Source organism: Bos mutus, chromosome 7 (genome assembly GCF_027580195.1).
Source record: "Bos mutus isolate GX-2022 chromosome 7, NWIPB_WYAK_1.1, whole genome shotgun sequence".
Lineage (NCBI taxonomy): Eukaryota > Metazoa > Chordata > Mammalia > Artiodactyla > Bovidae > Bos > Bos mutus.
Window position 1 is genome coordinate 102,090,326 of NC_091623.1, and position 16,910 is coordinate 102,107,235.

Consider the following 16,910-nt stretch of genomic DNA (forward strand, 5'->3'; position numbering starts at 1 on the left):
GATCCTCTGTGTATTTGAGACCTAATCATTTTTCTCTCTGTGGTCAAGAATATGCATTTCTGAGTCTGGGTATACAGAGTGTGTACATCATGCAGCTATGCGTGGCTATGGTTTGGAACTGTGGTGGGGGGGTGGTTAGTAGTACTTATGAGCTTTGAGTAGATGCCAGATGTAAGGGCAAGTGGAAGTGGAGATGGCTGGCCCAGCACAGGCTTGAGATTTCTGTGTCAGCCCCCACCCTCCTTGCTCTCCTGTCAAGGCCCTCCCCTCCCTGCCCATGGCTTTCTCCAGGTCAAGGTCCATGGCATCTCAGTGGAGTAGCCCTTCAGGGGTTCTGGTTACAGCTGGCAGCGTTGAGGGCAGGTGGTAGCCGGAGGAAGGAGTGGGATTATCCCACAGATGGAAGGAAGGGCCCGTTGCCAGATGGCTCTGGTCGAGGGCCTCTTCGGGCCTCACCTAGCTGAGAAGAGGGTGAAGGGATGGCTACACCAGGGTCCTTGGCTTCTTCTTGCCTTTAAAACACTTCCTGCTGCCTCTGGCTCCCAGGTGATGATGCCTGGCTTCACCTTGGCCTCCCTTTCTTGCTCCCCATAGCAGTTAGGGCAGTTTCCTTGGTTTCTTGCTCCCCCATGCATCCTTCTTTTCTCCATCTCTGCTTCCCCAACCCTGACTCGCATCCTCATCCCTCCACATCTGGGGAATTGCAAGCCCGTCCAGTGGTCTCCCAGCTGCCGGGCTGGTCTCCTCCTCCACGCTGATCCCCAGAAACAGTTTTCTAAGGATGTCTCTGATCTTACTACTCCCATCCCCAGCACCTTCAAGGGCTGACCAGGGCCCAGAGGGTACAGGCCAGACTCCAACCTGGAATCTCCATGACCCTCTTGAATGGTGTCCTCGTGCTGGGCGTGGGGCCAGGGCCCTCAGGAGCACACCCTACTGCCTCCACTTCCCACCTCTGTATCTTACCTCAAAGGACTCTCTCCTTCCTTCAATATCTTTTCTACCCATCTCTCCCGACCCCACCCCACCCCCTGCCCCCCTAACTCCCAGCCATGCTACTTGGCTTTCGGGATGTTAGTTCCCCCAACCAGCAAGCAAAGCTGCAGCCCTTGCAGTGAAAGCTCAGCATCTGAATCACTGAACAGCCAGGGAATTCCCTCTCTATCCATCTTTTGAGGTGCTTCTCACATATCCACTTTCCAGGGAGTCTTTTTCTGGCCTGTCAGTGGTTCATCTGTGGCCTCTTGGTATCCCTTGCTACTGTGTGCCTGGTTGAATTCTTCATATAAAATTTCCCACTTAGCTTTCTCTGAGAGTAAGGAGCACAGTTGCAGGGACTCAGTGAATCATCAGAGGCTCTTGAAAGAGACTCCTTCTCTGTCTTTCTCTGCTCTGAAATGGAATCCAGCCTATTGATTAATAACAAAGAGCTGATATTTATTGAGTCCTTGCTGTGTCCCAGATAGTGTGCTCAGACATGCATTGCCTTATTTCATCTTCACAACAACCCTGTGAGATAGAAATCTTGGTCGTTCCCATTTTACAGATGAGGATGTCAAGGCATAGAGAGGCCAAGTGACCTATCTACTTCCCAGTGGTTGGATGGCATTCGAATCCAGGCCGAACTGCCTGCCTCCATCCATAGACCTGACTACTGAGTGGTGGACTCAGCAGAACCAGCATTTCCCACTCGTCTAAGTGCTGCTGTGAAGTGGGGGAAGTCTGACCTGGGAAACCTGAGGTCTGAAGGGTGTGGAGAGGCCCATTGGAGTGGTGATTTACCGCTCTGGGTTCTGAACTGTGGGCCAGTCAACTCAACACTTCCCCATCTTGTTCTCAGCTCTGCTGTCAGCAGGAAGGGGAGTGTGTCAGCAGAGAGAAGAGCCGGAATCAGGACAACTGTGCGCTGGTCACAGGGGTCACCCCAGGGCCGCAGTCCAGCTCTGGGGCCTCCATTTCCCAACTTGGGAAACAGGAGGGTTGGTTCGGATGACCTCGCAGACCATTTCCAGTTCAGTCCATCCATGATGCGTTGCCTGTCTTCAGATAATTTGCATCAGCACTTGGACTCCCGGTTAGTAGCATAGTTAGCCGTCTCCTTTGCCTAACAGCAGAGGACGACTGAGGGGGGGCTTCTCCAGTGGGATCACTCTGGCGGTGACTTGGCTCTCAGCAAAGCCGGCCACAGCAAATATCGGGGTCTTGTAAATAGCCCGCACTTCCCACGGAGCTCTTCAACAGCAGGAAATAGGACAGTGGCAATCCCCAAGTCGTCACTCTCAGCTCAGGTCGAAAGGGCAATCTCCTGCCAACCAGCCACTTCCTTCACACACTTCCTCGTGGCCGTAAAGACCCGAGCGCACCCCAGACCAGAACTGCTGGGAAGTGTTTCTCTTGAGGGAAAAGGCAGGGGTCAGGCCTGGAGGGGACCATTTGGGAGCTGGAGGGAGGCTGACTTTGGGCTGAAGCCCTCTAGGGAAGACTGAAGGAAGTGGAAGGACCTGCGGGGGTGTTGATAAGTGCTGGACTGGGGTCAGGATGTGCAGTTCCGGTTGTCTGCCACTGAAAGGCTCTGTGACCAAGGGCCTGTGAAGTGTCAGCTGTCTGTCTGGCTGAGAGGGAGGTGAGAATTTCTGAGGGCCCCTCCCACACTTAGGATGTCACGACCATCCTCCCGTGCTCCCACTTTGAGACAGCAGCGGTCTGGGTTCCGTTTTCTCTTTCCTTTCGTTTTTAATTTAGACCCCACCGCTTCTCTCTGTTGAACTTTGGCCACAGAAACAAGCTCCAGTGTCGTGTGATACTGTGTTTTGGAGAGAGGTGGGTGGGAGGGACACTGGAACAGAATCTCTTAAGGATGAGGACCACAAAGGTCTAACTTTTTTTATATCTTTAGTATCTTGCAAGTGGCATGGCACATAGGAGGCATTCGTAAGCACAAGCTGCCTGAGTGGATGGTTGGAGGAATGAGGTGTCTTGGATTCAGAACAGCGGTGACTCCTTCCTTCGTCACAGATCCGAGGAAAAAGCATGGTTTCTTCTGCAGGCACCCGGGACTTAGTGGGACTATTTTAATAGCCTTCCAACTGGTCTCTCTTCCTTCATAGCCTCTCCTTTTAAAAAAAAAAATTTTTTTTTTGGCATGCTGTATGGCATGTGGGATCTTAGTTTCCCGAGCAGGGATCGAACCCCTGCCCTCAACGGTGGAAGCACGGAGTCGTAACCACTGGACCACCAGAGAAGTCTCCCACTCCAAAGGCCAACCCTGGATTATGATATAGTCCTGATTTACAATCTCCTCTAATTGGACGCCAATTCCCATTTCTAATCATGTCTGCTGCTGCTGCTAAGTCACTTCAGTTGTGTCCGACTCTGTGCGACCCCATAGACGGCAGCCCACCAGGCTCCCCGTCCCTGGGACTCTCCAGGCAAGAACACTGGAGCGGGTTGCCATTTCCTTCTCCAATGTATGAAAGTGAAAAGTGAAACTGAAGTGGCTTAAGCGTGTCCGACTCTGGGCGACCCCATGGACTGCAGCCTTCCCGGCTCCTCCATCCATGGGATTTTCCAGGCAAGAGTACTGGAGTGGGGTGCCATTGCCTTCTCCCCTCAAAACACTGAGAGGGGACTTTACTGATGGTCCAGTGGCTAAGACTCTGAAATCCCAATGCAGGGGGCCTGGGTTCTATTCCTTGTCAGGGAACTAGCTTCCACAAGCTGACAACTAAGACCCTTTGCAGCCAAATAAATAAAACAAAAACAGCTGAGGGTCTCCCTCCTGCTGCCAACCAATCTCAGAAGGCAACATCCCTTAACTGAGAAAACTGCCTGTCGAGGGTTTGGAGTGGTTAGTACACAGGTAGGACTTCCTGGTTTCTAGGAATTCTAGAAATTCCTGGTTTCTCTGCTTCTGTGTTCCTCTGGGCCTATGAGGCCTTCCGACATCTATTCCCTCAGACTCCATCACTCTTTCCCTTCCACCCCCAACCTATTCGTCCCTCGGTGTGTATTTTTAGGACACTGTCGTATTTGTCTTGGGATGCCTCTGTGATCCACTGCTGACAAATTCTTGAAAGCAAAGCTCAAGGAAACATCTTGGGAGCCACCTCTCAGCTCTGACAGTGGCGCCTGGCTAAGGGTGGGTGGTCCCAGCCCCTTACTCTGGTCCAGGCAGCCCTGAACTTCCATAAACTATCTCATTTACTCCACAAAGGCTGTGCCGGAGGTAGGACTGGGCCCTGTCTTAGAGATGAGGAAACAGGCTCAGAGAGATAACATGCTCAGTCAGTGGCAAAGGTCTGACTCCACAGCTCTGAATCGCCGTGTTAATTTATCTATGGTAACAATTAAGTTGGGCAAATACCCAAACAAGTCTCAGCTGACCCTCACAGGGTTGGGCTCACAGCCTGGTGGAGGGAAGGAAGTGGGAAAGACACAAGGTAACTGCCTTTCAGACTCATTACATTCAGATGGAGAGAGGGCTCTTCAAAACTGTCAGGTCCAACCCCTCACTGCACACATGAAGAGACCCAGAGAGGGCAGCGGCTGGTCCAAGGTCACACACGACCAGACCTGGGCCTTCCCTGGTGGTCCAGGGGTTAAGACTCTGAGCTTTTGCTGCTGGGGGTACAGGTTCAATCCCTGATCACTGAACTAACATTCCCCCATGCCACACAGTGCAGCTAGGAAAAAAAAAAAAAAGACTAGACCAGCATGTTTCCCAACACCCCTCACCCCGTTCCCTGATCAGTGAATAAACATATACTGAACTGCAGGAGAGGGCAGGTCAGCTGGGACAGGGAGCAGAGCCCTCCAGCCCCTAGGCACCCACATGCCACGGTACTAGACAGTTTGAGATCTGAATCCCAGAGCAGAGCCAGAGCTGAGGTAAGGGAGATGGAGAAAGTGCAGCTGACCTGTTCATCACTGATCTTCACAAAGAGGAAGCTTTCCACAGGCCTCCCCAGATCACGATCACATCTGGTGCCCCCGAAGAGTTCAAAAGAGGAAGTCTGGGCTCAGAGGTTAACAGATGAAGATCTCACAGAGAAACATCCAGGCAGCAGAGGGGAGAGAAGGGACCTGAAACCTAGAGCCAGCTGGGCCAGCCTTCCCAGTCTGGAGCCAAGCTCTGACCCTCATTTGGGGTGGGAAGACAGAAGCCACTCCTGGGTAGCTTAACACCTTGGCTCTAATGGCGACAACTCAGGCTGCAGGTTCTACATCAAAATCACAGACCCCCCTTGGAAATGCGATTATGCGCCTGTATGTGTCTGTTTATTTAAAGAGAGAAATGGAAAGGGGACGATTTGGAGGCACATCCTAGAATGTCAATGTTAGAAGAATAAGCCAAGATCTTTTTGTCGAACCCATATTTTGTGGATAAGAAAATAGAGACTCGGGGAGGGAAAGAGACTGGTGTAAGGTCACAAAGCAGGTGTGTGGCAGGTGCAAACTTGCACGCAGGTCTCCGGGCTCCTGGCTCAGTGCTCTAGCACCACAATCGGGATGAGGTGGCAGTGAAACAGTGGGAGGACTGCCAGCTGGCTCAGCACATTTCCTCCTCTCTCCCGCCCCCCAGAACTGGCACCTGCCACCACACCCCACCATAAAAGCACACACACATCACTCACTTCACAGACAGAGGCTCAGTATGTTTTTGGCTTCAATAAAGCCCAGACCAGGGCAGGGGCTGTGACAAGAGATGGAAGCTGGGAAGGCGTGAGGAGGAGGAGGATGGGGAGTGGAGGTGGACGGGATCAATGGCTCCGGTTCTTGGCCGCTCAGACGTGAGCGGGGGTGACCGTGCCGGGCCCTCAGTGGCTCATGGGAGTGGGAGTTTCCCCTAAACCCCAGCTGAAGACAAGCGCCCACCCTGACCCCTCCCCCCACCCTGTCCCTTCTTTAGTCTCTCAAGCTGGAGCATCAGGCTGGGTCGTGGCAGGTGGTGCCGCTGACCATCTCTCAGCAGAGGTGCCCGTGAGCACCAGTGGCCTCAGTCCTCGCCTCCACAGATGGCCAGCAAGGCCTTCAGGAAGTGCCCGGAGGTGTCACCCTGGCAAGGTCAGAGGGAGAGCAGAGTGAGTGGAACAATACTGATGATCTCAAGGCCCCCTCCTCCCAGCTGCTCTCAGCCTGGATATCAAAGGCCCCCATGTCCCTTCTGTGGCTCCCTGTTATCCTCAGATGTCCAAGTTCTCAGCTTGGCCTCAAGGCCTTGTGTGGTCTGACCCTCATGAAGCTCTGTGGCTTCACCTCCCTCCTTTCCTTCTGGAAGCATCTTGAGCATCTTACTACCTAAACGCCTACCATTCCCCCATCCAGCATGCCCTCTGCACTGCCCCCAAATCCTGTCTACCATCAGGTGCCCCCTCTGCTGTGATCACAGCCCTCTATTCTGGCCTCTTCCCTTGTACTCTGCTAATACTTTTCCCCTAAGATCATTAATACATGTGTTATGGGATTCCTTATTTGAACAAACATTATTGAGCACTTGCTGGGTACCAGCCCTTGCAGAAATTTATGTGAACATCATTAGGTTTATGTTGTATGTCTGGCATGTTAGGGAAATGGAAGTGGAGGTAGCCTTATTTAGGCTTCAGAAGCAGGCCTCTGACCAACTCTGACCTTGCCTAGACTACGTGCCTGCCTGCAAGCACACCAGCAGCACTTTGGGTAAGAAAGCGGGTAGGTCTTGCACGTTCTTGAGCCCCTAATATCAAAGAAGTCTTATGATCCACAAGATGAAACAAAAAGCACTGTAAAAGTTATAGGAAAACCAGAGCTGCATGTTTGTGTACAAACTGATGATGATACCAGTCTGTAGCCTGAGATTATAATCGGGAGCACCCAGAGCTCACCTGTGGGGTGGATGCATCACCAGAGACCTTTTTCCCATTGAGACTCCAGATAGCTTTTACTTGGAACTTCCAAGTAAAAGCGCTATTCAAGTCTGAATGTGGGTTTCGGCTCAGTTTGGTGATGTATATGCTATTACCTTTCTCTATTGTTTCTATTTCTTTTCTTTTAACGACTGTACATGAAATTAAGTCAAATAATCCTCTTTTAAATATTAAAATTGTTTAATGTGTGTGTAATGAGTGGTCTCTTTTGTTAATGAATCCTTCAAACCTAAAATGAAAGTAAAACTTTCAGCCAAACAGGCCATTATGGAAAAAGTATGGAGATTCCTCAAAAAATAAAAAATAGAACCACCATATGTTTCAGCAATTTCACTCCTGGGTATTTATCCAAAGAAAACAAACATTACTTAGAAAAGATATATGCACCCCTATGTTCATAGCAGAATAATTTACAACAGCTAAGATGTGGAAGCAGCCCAAGTGCCCATCAACTGATGAGCAGATGAAGAAGATGTGGTATATACATGCAATGGAATATTACTCAGCCATAAAAATGAAATCTTGCCATTTGTAAGAACATAGGTGGCCCTAGAGATTATTGTGCTAAGTGAAATAGATCAGAAAAATACTGTATAGTTTCATTTATACTCAGAATCTAACAAAATAAATGAACAAATGTAACAAAAAAGAAAGAGCTATAGATACAGAGAGCAAATACCAATTCCCAGAGGAAAGGGGATTGAGGGAGGAAAGAAAAAGGTGAGGGAGACTGGAGGTACAAACTTCTAGTTGCCAAATAAAATGAGTCATGGGTATGAAATGTACACTGTGGTCATTGACTGTAATACAGTCAATAACTAATACTTTCGTATGGTAAGTAGACTTACTGTGGTGATCATTTTGAAATGTATAGAAAAGAAAAATCACTACATTGTATAATAGGAAATAACCCAGGGTTATAGATCAATTATAACTCAAAAACAAATAAATTCATAGAAACAGTTCAGATTTGTGGGTGGTGGGAGGAGGAACTGGATGATGTAGTCAAGAAGTACAAACTTCCAGTTAGAAGTACTAGGGATGCAACATACAACGTGAAACATATAATTAACACTGCTGTAATATATAATCTATATAAATTATATAATAATATACAAAAGTTGAGAGTAAATGCTAAAAGTTCTCATTACACACACAAAACATTTTTCTACTTCTTTAATTTTGTTTCTATATAACATGATGGATGTTCACTAAAGTCATTGTGATAAGCATTTCATGATTTTTGTAAGTCAACCATTATGCTGTACCCTTAAACTTACATGGTGTTATATGTCAATTATATCTCAATAAAACTGGAAGAAAAAATAATAAAGATGTTCTACCAATTCACATCTCCACCAAGTCTGTATGAGACTGCCTGTGAGCCTCCCCATGGTTTTGTCAACCAAGTCCAGCATCAAGCTTTAAGATCTTGGTCAATTTCAACGTCAAAGAAATGGGCTTCATAAATGAAAAAAGCAGACATATTATACCTGATTCCATTTACATGAGATAATCAGAAAAGGCAAATTTTTAGAGACAGAAAGTCACTTGAAAGTTGTCTAGAGCCGGCAGTGGAGACAGGTACAAGGGACAGCAGTGGGTTGGTGGAAACACTGAGCTGTGGAGAAGACTGTGCAATTTGTTCCATTTACTACAAATTACTGACTTATGCCCTTAAAACAGGTGAATTTTGTGATCTGTAAATTATGATTCAATAAAATTGCTTTTAAAAAGCAAGAAAAGGGGCTCGTTTTATTTGGAAATCCTAAATTATAAGCCTGCGATCCATCTGGAATTTATTTTGGTATGAACAGCAAGTAAGGCAGATCTCCTATCATTTAGCAACGTCTTAGTTGTTCTAAGAGGTGACACCCTGGGAATAAAAAGAACTTCTATGTTGGAGCATCTGACACTCCCCCCTACCCCCTGACCTCTCATCCTGCTTGCCCCTCACCTCAATGGCTTGGTGGAGAGACTTGTCGTATTTCTCGATGAACTCCCGCCGGATGTTGAGCAGGTCGATCTCACTTCGTGAGACCATGATCCTGGTGAGGGTCTTCTCATCCGTGCCGGCACCCTGGTGGAGTCAGGTGACAGGGAGACACAGGGCAGGAGGAGGAAGAGGCTAGGTCAGGTAGGAGCTCGTGGGTGTCCATCTATCTGCTCCGCTCCCTTTCCCCTGCAACCTGGGGTGGGACATCCTGCCTCTGTCTTCCATAAACATTTCTGACTCCAACTCCCCTGTGCCTAGGACTGGGCAGACAGAGACAACAATTGCCTATATGAGCTGAATAGCATGCTCCCTGAATTCATGTCCACCTGGATCTTTACAAGGTGACCTACTTTGGAAATAGGGTCTTTGCACATGAAATTAGTAGAGGACATACTGCATTGGGGTGAGCCCGAGATCCAGTGACTGGTGTCCTTACATGAAGGACACGTGGACATACACGCAGATAAAGGCAGAGACTGGAGGGACTCAGCCACAAGCCAGGAAACACGAGGGTTCCAGACAACCACCGGAAGCTGGGGGAGAGGCATGGGAGAGCTTCTCCCTTAGGGCCTCCAGGAGGAACCCATCCTGCCAACACCTTCATTTTGGGCTCCTGGCCTCCAGAATCATGAAAGAATACACTGTTGTCACTCAATTTGTGACAGCAGCCCTGGGAAATTAATACAGGATCCAAGGAGCAGACATAGAACACGGAATATATGGGCAGCCAAGGCCCACCTCTGCCCCCCAGGAAGCTCAGAACACCAGCTGAGGAGTCAGGGCTGCACATGGCCAGGGCTCAAGAGATGGTTGTCATGTTTGGGGACAGCAGGCTAAGAGGGGTCTCAGGCGCACTCCCACTAAACGGAATGTTCAGGCTCTGTCAGCAGCTGGGGCTCCACTGTTGGGTTGGGAGGCTGGCCTGAGTGGCCTGGGTTTTCAGGAAGCCAGAGCTAGTCCCAGAGTTGAGCGCTCGCTTCCTTTTGTGATCATTTGTCACAGAAGACATTGTTTCACTTGCTAGAATGGGAGTGCCAAGGGGGCAGAGACTGTCCTTTTCAAGTTCCCAGAATAAGCTTGTCAACCTTGGCATCTGGGACCAGACCATTCTCTGCTGTGGGGGCTGTGTGAGCACTGGAGGATGTTCAGCAGCATTCCTGCTCTCTACCCACCAGATGCAAAAAGCAACACTCCCCAAGTTTTGACAACCAAATGCATCAAACATTGTCCAGTGTTCCCCAGGGGGCAACGTAACCCCTGGTTGAGAACTACTATCCTAGAACCAGACCTGGGACAAAGGCTGAGAAACATCAACCAGGTGGAAGCAACCCAATTCCTGACCCGGCGGGTGGTGCCCACCTGTGCACCAAAGTGGAAGTGCTCAAAGGGAAAGGAACACACAAGTAAGTTTTCTTACCTTCATGGATTTGTAAAGTTTGTCAGCAAAGAAGAGAGGCTTGTTCTTGACACTTTGAACTGGTAGGAAGAGGAAAGAGATGCAGGGTACTTGGTCAAAGGAGGTGTGGCCAGACCATGGGCTGCTGATGCTGCTACTGAAGTAGCATAGCCTATCCCAGCAACCTGTGCCCAAGGTCGTGGCCACACCAGGCTCACCCCCAGGCCTGACACCTTCACTCCCCCTTCCTGACACCTCCTCCTCTGTCTCATCCATGGACCTGGCTCTCACTCAGTTGCATCTCGTTTCCTGCTGAGGTGCTTGTAGCTAATCAAGGCTAGCAGAGGACTCAAAGGGAAGAAACCACTTGTGAAGCCACGGTACAGGGCCTCAGACTTCTAAGTGCAACAGAATCAAAGAACTTGAGGAAAACTCAGGTTTTAGGCTCCACCCTAGAGACTCAGATTCAAGAAATATTTCAAGCAGAGGTTCTCAAAGTTTAGTTCCTGGAAGTTGTCTGCATCATCTGGAACCTGGTAGAAATGTGCATTCTCGTGTCCCACCCCTGGGATGTGCTGAATCTGTACCTTGGAAGGTGGGTGACCAGCTCAGCCCACTTTGCCTGGGGCGTTCCTGGTGTTAGCACAAACCTGGCTGGTTGCCCACCTCACTGTGGCACAGCCTAATGTTTGAGAACTCCTGATTGAGAGAAACACCACACCAAAGAGAGACTGTCAGTGTAATTCAGGACACTGCCAATCCCTGGGGCTGGGTGTTGCCCCAGAGTCTGCACATGTTTGCATCAACCTACCTAGCGCCACCCCAAATACTGCTTGCCTGATGTAACAACCTCCCACCCTCCAAGGCTGGGGAGGGTGGGTAGGTCTCTAGCCCTCAGCAGCTGCTGGATTCTAAGGCCCCAGAGCTCATAGGGATCAGAGGGGTGTCTCAGGTAGCTTAAGGAGGAGGATTCAGATGCCAGAGCCAAAACACTAGAATGACTCTAGATGTAAAAGTATCTCTATGAGGAGGGCAGGGGCCGAGAGGCTGGAGCGTGCATCCCAAGAGCACACTCATGCAGGAGACAGGCATATACCCTCCCCTGCAGCAGGTTCAGGACCCTCTGGGAAAGACTACATTATATACTGACCTTCCTGGGTCCTTATGTAGTTCCCTACCACCTCCTAAACAAAACCCAAGCTCCTTGACCTGAAAATCAAAGCTCCTGTCTCCCTTTGCTCTCTCATCGCTTCTGTTTCCCCAAGGTAAGGAGAAGTTTCCTGTCTGTCCTCCACTACTTTACCTCCCCAAATCTACATCCCCAGTCCTGTCACCTCCTCCAAGGAGACTGCCCTGACTGCAAGTGTGGGGCTCAGTCAGTGTGGCTAAGGAGGAGACTGGGCAGAAACTTCCATCCTCTATAACCAGCCCAGAAAGCCTTCCCCGGAACCTGAAGCCCGCCCAGCTGCCTCAGAGGACCCCGGGACCTGGCATGGGATGGAGTGAAGTGGAGCGGAACATCTATGCACACACTTGCACATACACGTGTTCTAGGTGGGAGAAGGGGAAAGCGGGAGCAACAAGAGCAGAGCAAGGTCGAGACGTGTCTCCAAAGATCAGTTACTCTGCGATTAATACGAGTCTGGGCTTTGGGCTCAGACGGCCTCTGGTTCCCGCCCTGCTTCCACTACTGCTACGTAACCTTGCTGAACCCCAGCATCCCACTTTGTAAAACAGGCAGATAAAAGCACTTTGTGAGCATTCAAACAAAGCTGTGTGCAACTAACTTCACACAGGGCCTGACAGGAAATAACAATAGAAGCTAATATTTATCCAGTGCCTTTTATGTGCCAGGAGGCTGTTTTTTAAGTGTCGTATAATTAACTCCTTTAAATCTGGTACTATCATCACACGCACTTTACAGAGGAGGACAACTGAGGCACAGGGTTCTCATGACCTGTGAAAGGATATAACTGCACAGCTAATAAGCGGCACAGATGGGACTTAACCTGGATTTACTATGCTATTCTGTCTCCTAAGCGTTGCTCCCAGCGGGTAAAGATCCACTATAAATCAAATAATAACATCACGACAATAACACCTCTGCTTCCCATGTTCTAAAATAACTTTTCCTCGCATTTGAAGTCCCTAAAATCAACAGGCATCCTGTAATTGATGGCAATTATGTGAAAACGTTTCACTGATACCTCAAGGTAGGATTAAAAAAAAAAGTGCATCAATACAATGCATTGTATTGTAGTCATAAAATAAGATACTGCTAATCACTAACGCTAATAAAAACAAACCTGACCTTTGCTTGTATCTACTCAGTCATTTGTATACATGGAGAATTGAGATCCAAAAGGGGAGAGATTTTCCAAAGGCAAGAGCTAATATTACGCAATAAGAGAGTAACCAAAGAGCCCAGGTGCTGGGAGGAGGAAAAGGTGTGCGCGCGTACACACACCCTAGACCTGCAGGACACTGCACCCTACCCAGCCCAGCCGTCGCCCTCCCAGCCATGTCCCCAGAGAGAGCTCTTTCCTTACACTACCCTGCCGCCTAGAACGAGTCCTCATGTTACCCCGCCAATCACACGCTGACAGACCCCAAGAAGTGGCAGTGCTTATTTCCCAGAACTAGTAGTTTAAGAAGTTACAAAGGCCACACTCATCCAGGGACTCTGGACACGCTTCCTGTCCCTCCCCAGCCCTTGCCCTTGGTCCCCGCCAGTTACCAATGGCCACAAACACGTCTCGGACATCCCCAGACATCTCCTTCTTGATGGTGTGCTCCACGTCGTAGTTGGTCATCTTGACGAACTCCTGGAAGACTGGCCCCCAGAGAAGTCCCCGAGGTGGGAGGTGAGCTCTGATGCAGGGTTTGGGGGGACATCATCCTTTCCCCCACCACCCAGCAGCAGCAGGCGTGGCTGCAGCCCAGACCTAAATCTACCGGGCAGGGCTGTTGTGGAAAGGACATTCTGACCTCAAGGCTGCCTTGAGCTCTGAGCCAAGCCTGTATCAAGTCAGACACTGCCCCAGAGCTTCAGGCAAGTTTCAGGAACTCAGGCTGGGGTAGTAGAAGGAGCATGCATGCTATTCACAGCTGTCCCCAAGCTCACCGAAGGACCTTGGGTGAACCCCTCTCCCTTTCTGGGCCCCCCTTTCCTCCCGAGTCAAGTTGGGATAGAGATTAACGCAAGTAATCACAATGATAACACTAAGAAGTTATCAGGTACCAAGCGCTTTGGTGCATTAATAATTATCTTTTGCATCCTCACAACAGTCATGTGAGGTAGAATTAAAATCCCGTATTTATAGGTAAGGGAACAAAGGCACAGATATTCAGTAACTTGCCCAGGGTCACATGACTGATTAGTGGGAGATGTGAATCAAGCCAGTCCAGCTCCCAAGTCCATTCTTTTAGTCACTGTGCTAAAGCCCCTTAAGTATTTTACTGCAAGGTACCAGGCACGTGCACGTAAAAACCTCACTGTCTCAGTAGTCAGGGCCCCTCACAACCGCCAATGTGAGGGTCGCCGCATCAGCGGCGCATGTGGCAGCCTGTGTGTGTCTCTAAGACATGCACGTGGTCTCTGTGTCATCACCACCCTTGCTCCTGGCAGATGTCACCAAAGAACCGTGACACAGAACCTTCAAATCCTTCTCAACACAGCATTCTAGGCAGCCACTACCAACCCCATAGAGTTGGCCTTGGAGGCTAAAGCCACCTGCCATCCTTTATCCCAGGCATCACACGTGTTTCCCTAAGGAGGTGAGGGAAGTTGGCCCGAGGCTCAATGATGCTGTTAGCAGCAGAGCCAGGACCAGACCCTGGGGTTCCTGAGTCCCCGTCAGCCAACAAACTCCCTTGCTGGGGTAAGGGGCGGGTGAGTGGGCAGCTGGCTCCTCTTGTCAAGGGTTGGGGATCTTCCCACTGCCTTGGGAGGGGAGGGAGTTGGGTCTCACCTCTCCGGAGGTGCGGATAGCTCCGCGTGCAGAGGATCATCATGAATCGTGTCTCCAGGGAAGACTTGTCTCCACTGGTTGTGTCTGCTATTTCCTGCAGAGCCCAGGTGGGGGCAGGAATGGGGAGGGGAGACACAAGAAAGCCTGGTTGTTTTTCACTTTCCTGTCTGCCTGCGTCGAGGACGGTGAGAAGCTGGGCTAACCCAGCCACCCAAGGAGGCCCTTCCTCGGTCTCCACATCCCCTGTCCGGCTCCCAGGGACCATGCGGACTCACCCAGAGGAGCTGAGCACAGAGCACTCCCACCTTAGCCTTGGGGACACAGGACTGGGCCCGGGGAAAGGGCAAGCGGGGACTGGGCATGGAGACTCAGATTCTTCTTCCATCTTTAAACCCCTCTGAAAGCCTCTCTGGGGAAGTGTCTGTGCATGTGTGCAAGGAAAAATGGTCTAGCCAGTGTTTCCCCAAGTGTGGTAAACAGGCAAACGTGTTTACACACCACATATTTATTTCCACAGTGATCTTTGGGTCAGTTCTATTTACATCGATATGAAATTTCCTTTAAAGTAACTCAATTTGGGACTTCCCTGGTGGTTCAGCAATCAAGACTCTGTGCTCCCATTGCAAGGGGCAAGGATTTGATTCCTGGCCAGGGAACTAGGATCCCACAGGCCACACGGTGCATCCAGAAAGTAAAAAATAAAACAACTCATTTGGGGTTAAGATGAGAGTCCATTTAAAGCACTATTCACAGTTGGTGGTATATAGCACCATTCTGGCAAGTGGTTGAGTGGTGAAGTTTGGGAAACACTTGCCCAGCCCATTTTTCATGCAGTGGGGGTTTTTGGAGGTCCTGAAGGGGAGAGAGAGAACCTGGGGGACAGGCCCCCAAATCGTGCCCACTCAGCCCCACCCAGAGGCACAGCCAGACTCAGACCACTAAAATCCACGTGAAGAACACGGCACTCACCAAGATCTCAGCAGCCACCTGAGAGCAGGGAGGAGAGAGAAGGGAGAGAGGGGAAGGCGAGAGTCAGAGGAGGCTCAGAGAGGGGGCCCTGGGGTGCAGGTGAGGTAGCCTGGATTGGCAATGGGGAGCAGGGAGGGGCTGGGGGGACACCTTCCCCTGATCTTTGAGTTGGACTCAAAACGAGGACAGGTCTGAGAATTAATGATGGATGTGCTTACTGGAGGGATAACCAGAGGGTACAGGACAGGACCCCCTGCCCCTCATGCCTACCACTGAGAAGTTCAATGTGAGAAGTGCCCTGTTCCCTTCACCCTTTACCACGTCGGGGTTGAAGGGTCCTCCAGAGACCTGTCACCACCCTCTCGTGTTACAGACAGGACACAGGAAAGCTGAGGCCTGGGGGGTGGGGACATGCAGCCAGTCGGGTGGGAAAATGCCAGCTGCCCCAGTCATCTCACAAGGGTGAACTTCCATCATTGCATCATGCTAAGCACAAAGTTCTGAGGTTAGGACACTATTTTGTTAGGCAAATGGCTGTGACTTGCAGGGCCTGAGAACGAAATACAGTCAGTCCTGCGCACCCCCCGGATGGAGTTTTGTTTTGTCTGTTTACCCAAAACCCTGCTGACTGATTTATTCTGTTGGGCAGACTGAAATCATCCTCTTTGTAAACTTCTCAATAGCCTTACTCTTTAGAAACCATTTTTGTTGCATAAATTTGTAATGTCTATCAAAATTCAAAATGCGCATGCCTTTGATCAAGCAACTATGTTGCTAGGAATTTCTCTTGCAAATAAACTAGCCAACTATATCTTTGGAGATATACTACAAGGGTGCTCACTGGTAATAGAGAAAAACTGGAAACCATCATCAGATTGCTTGTTAATTGAGCTATGGTTCATCTAGCAATGGAAATCCACTCAGCTAGTAAAAAGAATGGGACTGGTCTACAGGACTGCTAAGGAGAGAGCTTCCATTTAAATTAAGCAAGAAAGTACATTATGTTGCATATAAGTGTTTCTTTTACCTTGATAAGAAAAGATAAAGTGTGCCCACTCTTACATATTTACTGGGAAGTTGTGCTAGAGGGATAGTCAAGATACTATTGACAGTGATTACCTTTAAAGAGAAGGACTGGGGGAAGAACTTTGGCATTGTATTTTTCCTGAAATTTTATGTTTATATTTTCTCAACATGCAAATACATTATTTTAATTTTTTAGAAAAAAGTTAAATAGGAGCTGTCAGAGCCACTAGGATTATGGGATATTTCTGGGTTTTCTGTTGTTGTTTTGTTTGCTTTTTAAATGTATCTGGCTGCACCGTATCTTAGTTGCGGCATGTGGGATCTAGCTCCTTGACCAGGATGGAGCCCTGGCTCCCTGCATCGGGAGCATGGAGTCTTAGCCACTGGACCACCAGGGAAGTCCCTGCTTCCGGTTTTTATTTACACTTTCCCATATTAAAAACAACCTCGTTGAGACTTCCCTGACAGTCCAGTGGTTAGGACCCCTCGCTTCTACTGGAAGGAGCATGGGTCTGATCCCTAGTTGGGGAACTAGATCCTCCATGTGGAGCAGTACAGCAAAAATAAATAAATAAAAGCTCTTAAAGAAAAAGATCTATTAAATAAACAAACAAACCTAGTTGAACCTTGAAGACATTATGCAAAGTGAA

The 16,910-nt window shown here is 49.3% G+C and overlaps 1 protein-coding gene across 2 annotated transcripts in view; it reads right to left on the reverse strand.

Annotated features, from left to right (window-relative positions):
• Window positions 1-5,633: 5,633 nt before the first annotated feature.
• The window catches only part of ANXA6 (annexin A6), a 46,966-nt gene continuing 35,689 nt past the window's right edge, over window positions 5,634-16,910 (reverse strand). The window contains exons 21-26 of one of the 2 annotated variants that reach the window (XM_005897323.3): window positions 15,235-15,252; window positions 14,266-14,359; window positions 13,032-13,127; window positions 10,316-10,374; window positions 8,860-8,982; window positions 5,634-6,055 (exon numbers count right to left, since the gene is read on the reverse strand). In XM_005897323.3, the coding sequence (XP_005897385.1) occupies window positions 5,996-6,055; window positions 8,860-8,982; window positions 10,316-10,374; window positions 13,032-13,127; window positions 14,266-14,359; window positions 15,235-15,252 (450 nt within the window). In that variant the 3' untranslated portion in view covers window positions 5,634-5,995. The remainder of the gene's footprint in view (window positions 6,056-8,859; window positions 8,983-10,315; window positions 10,375-13,031; window positions 13,128-14,265; window positions 14,360-15,234; window positions 15,253-16,910) is intronic. The other variant, XM_070374652.1, reaches the window with a different exon arrangement.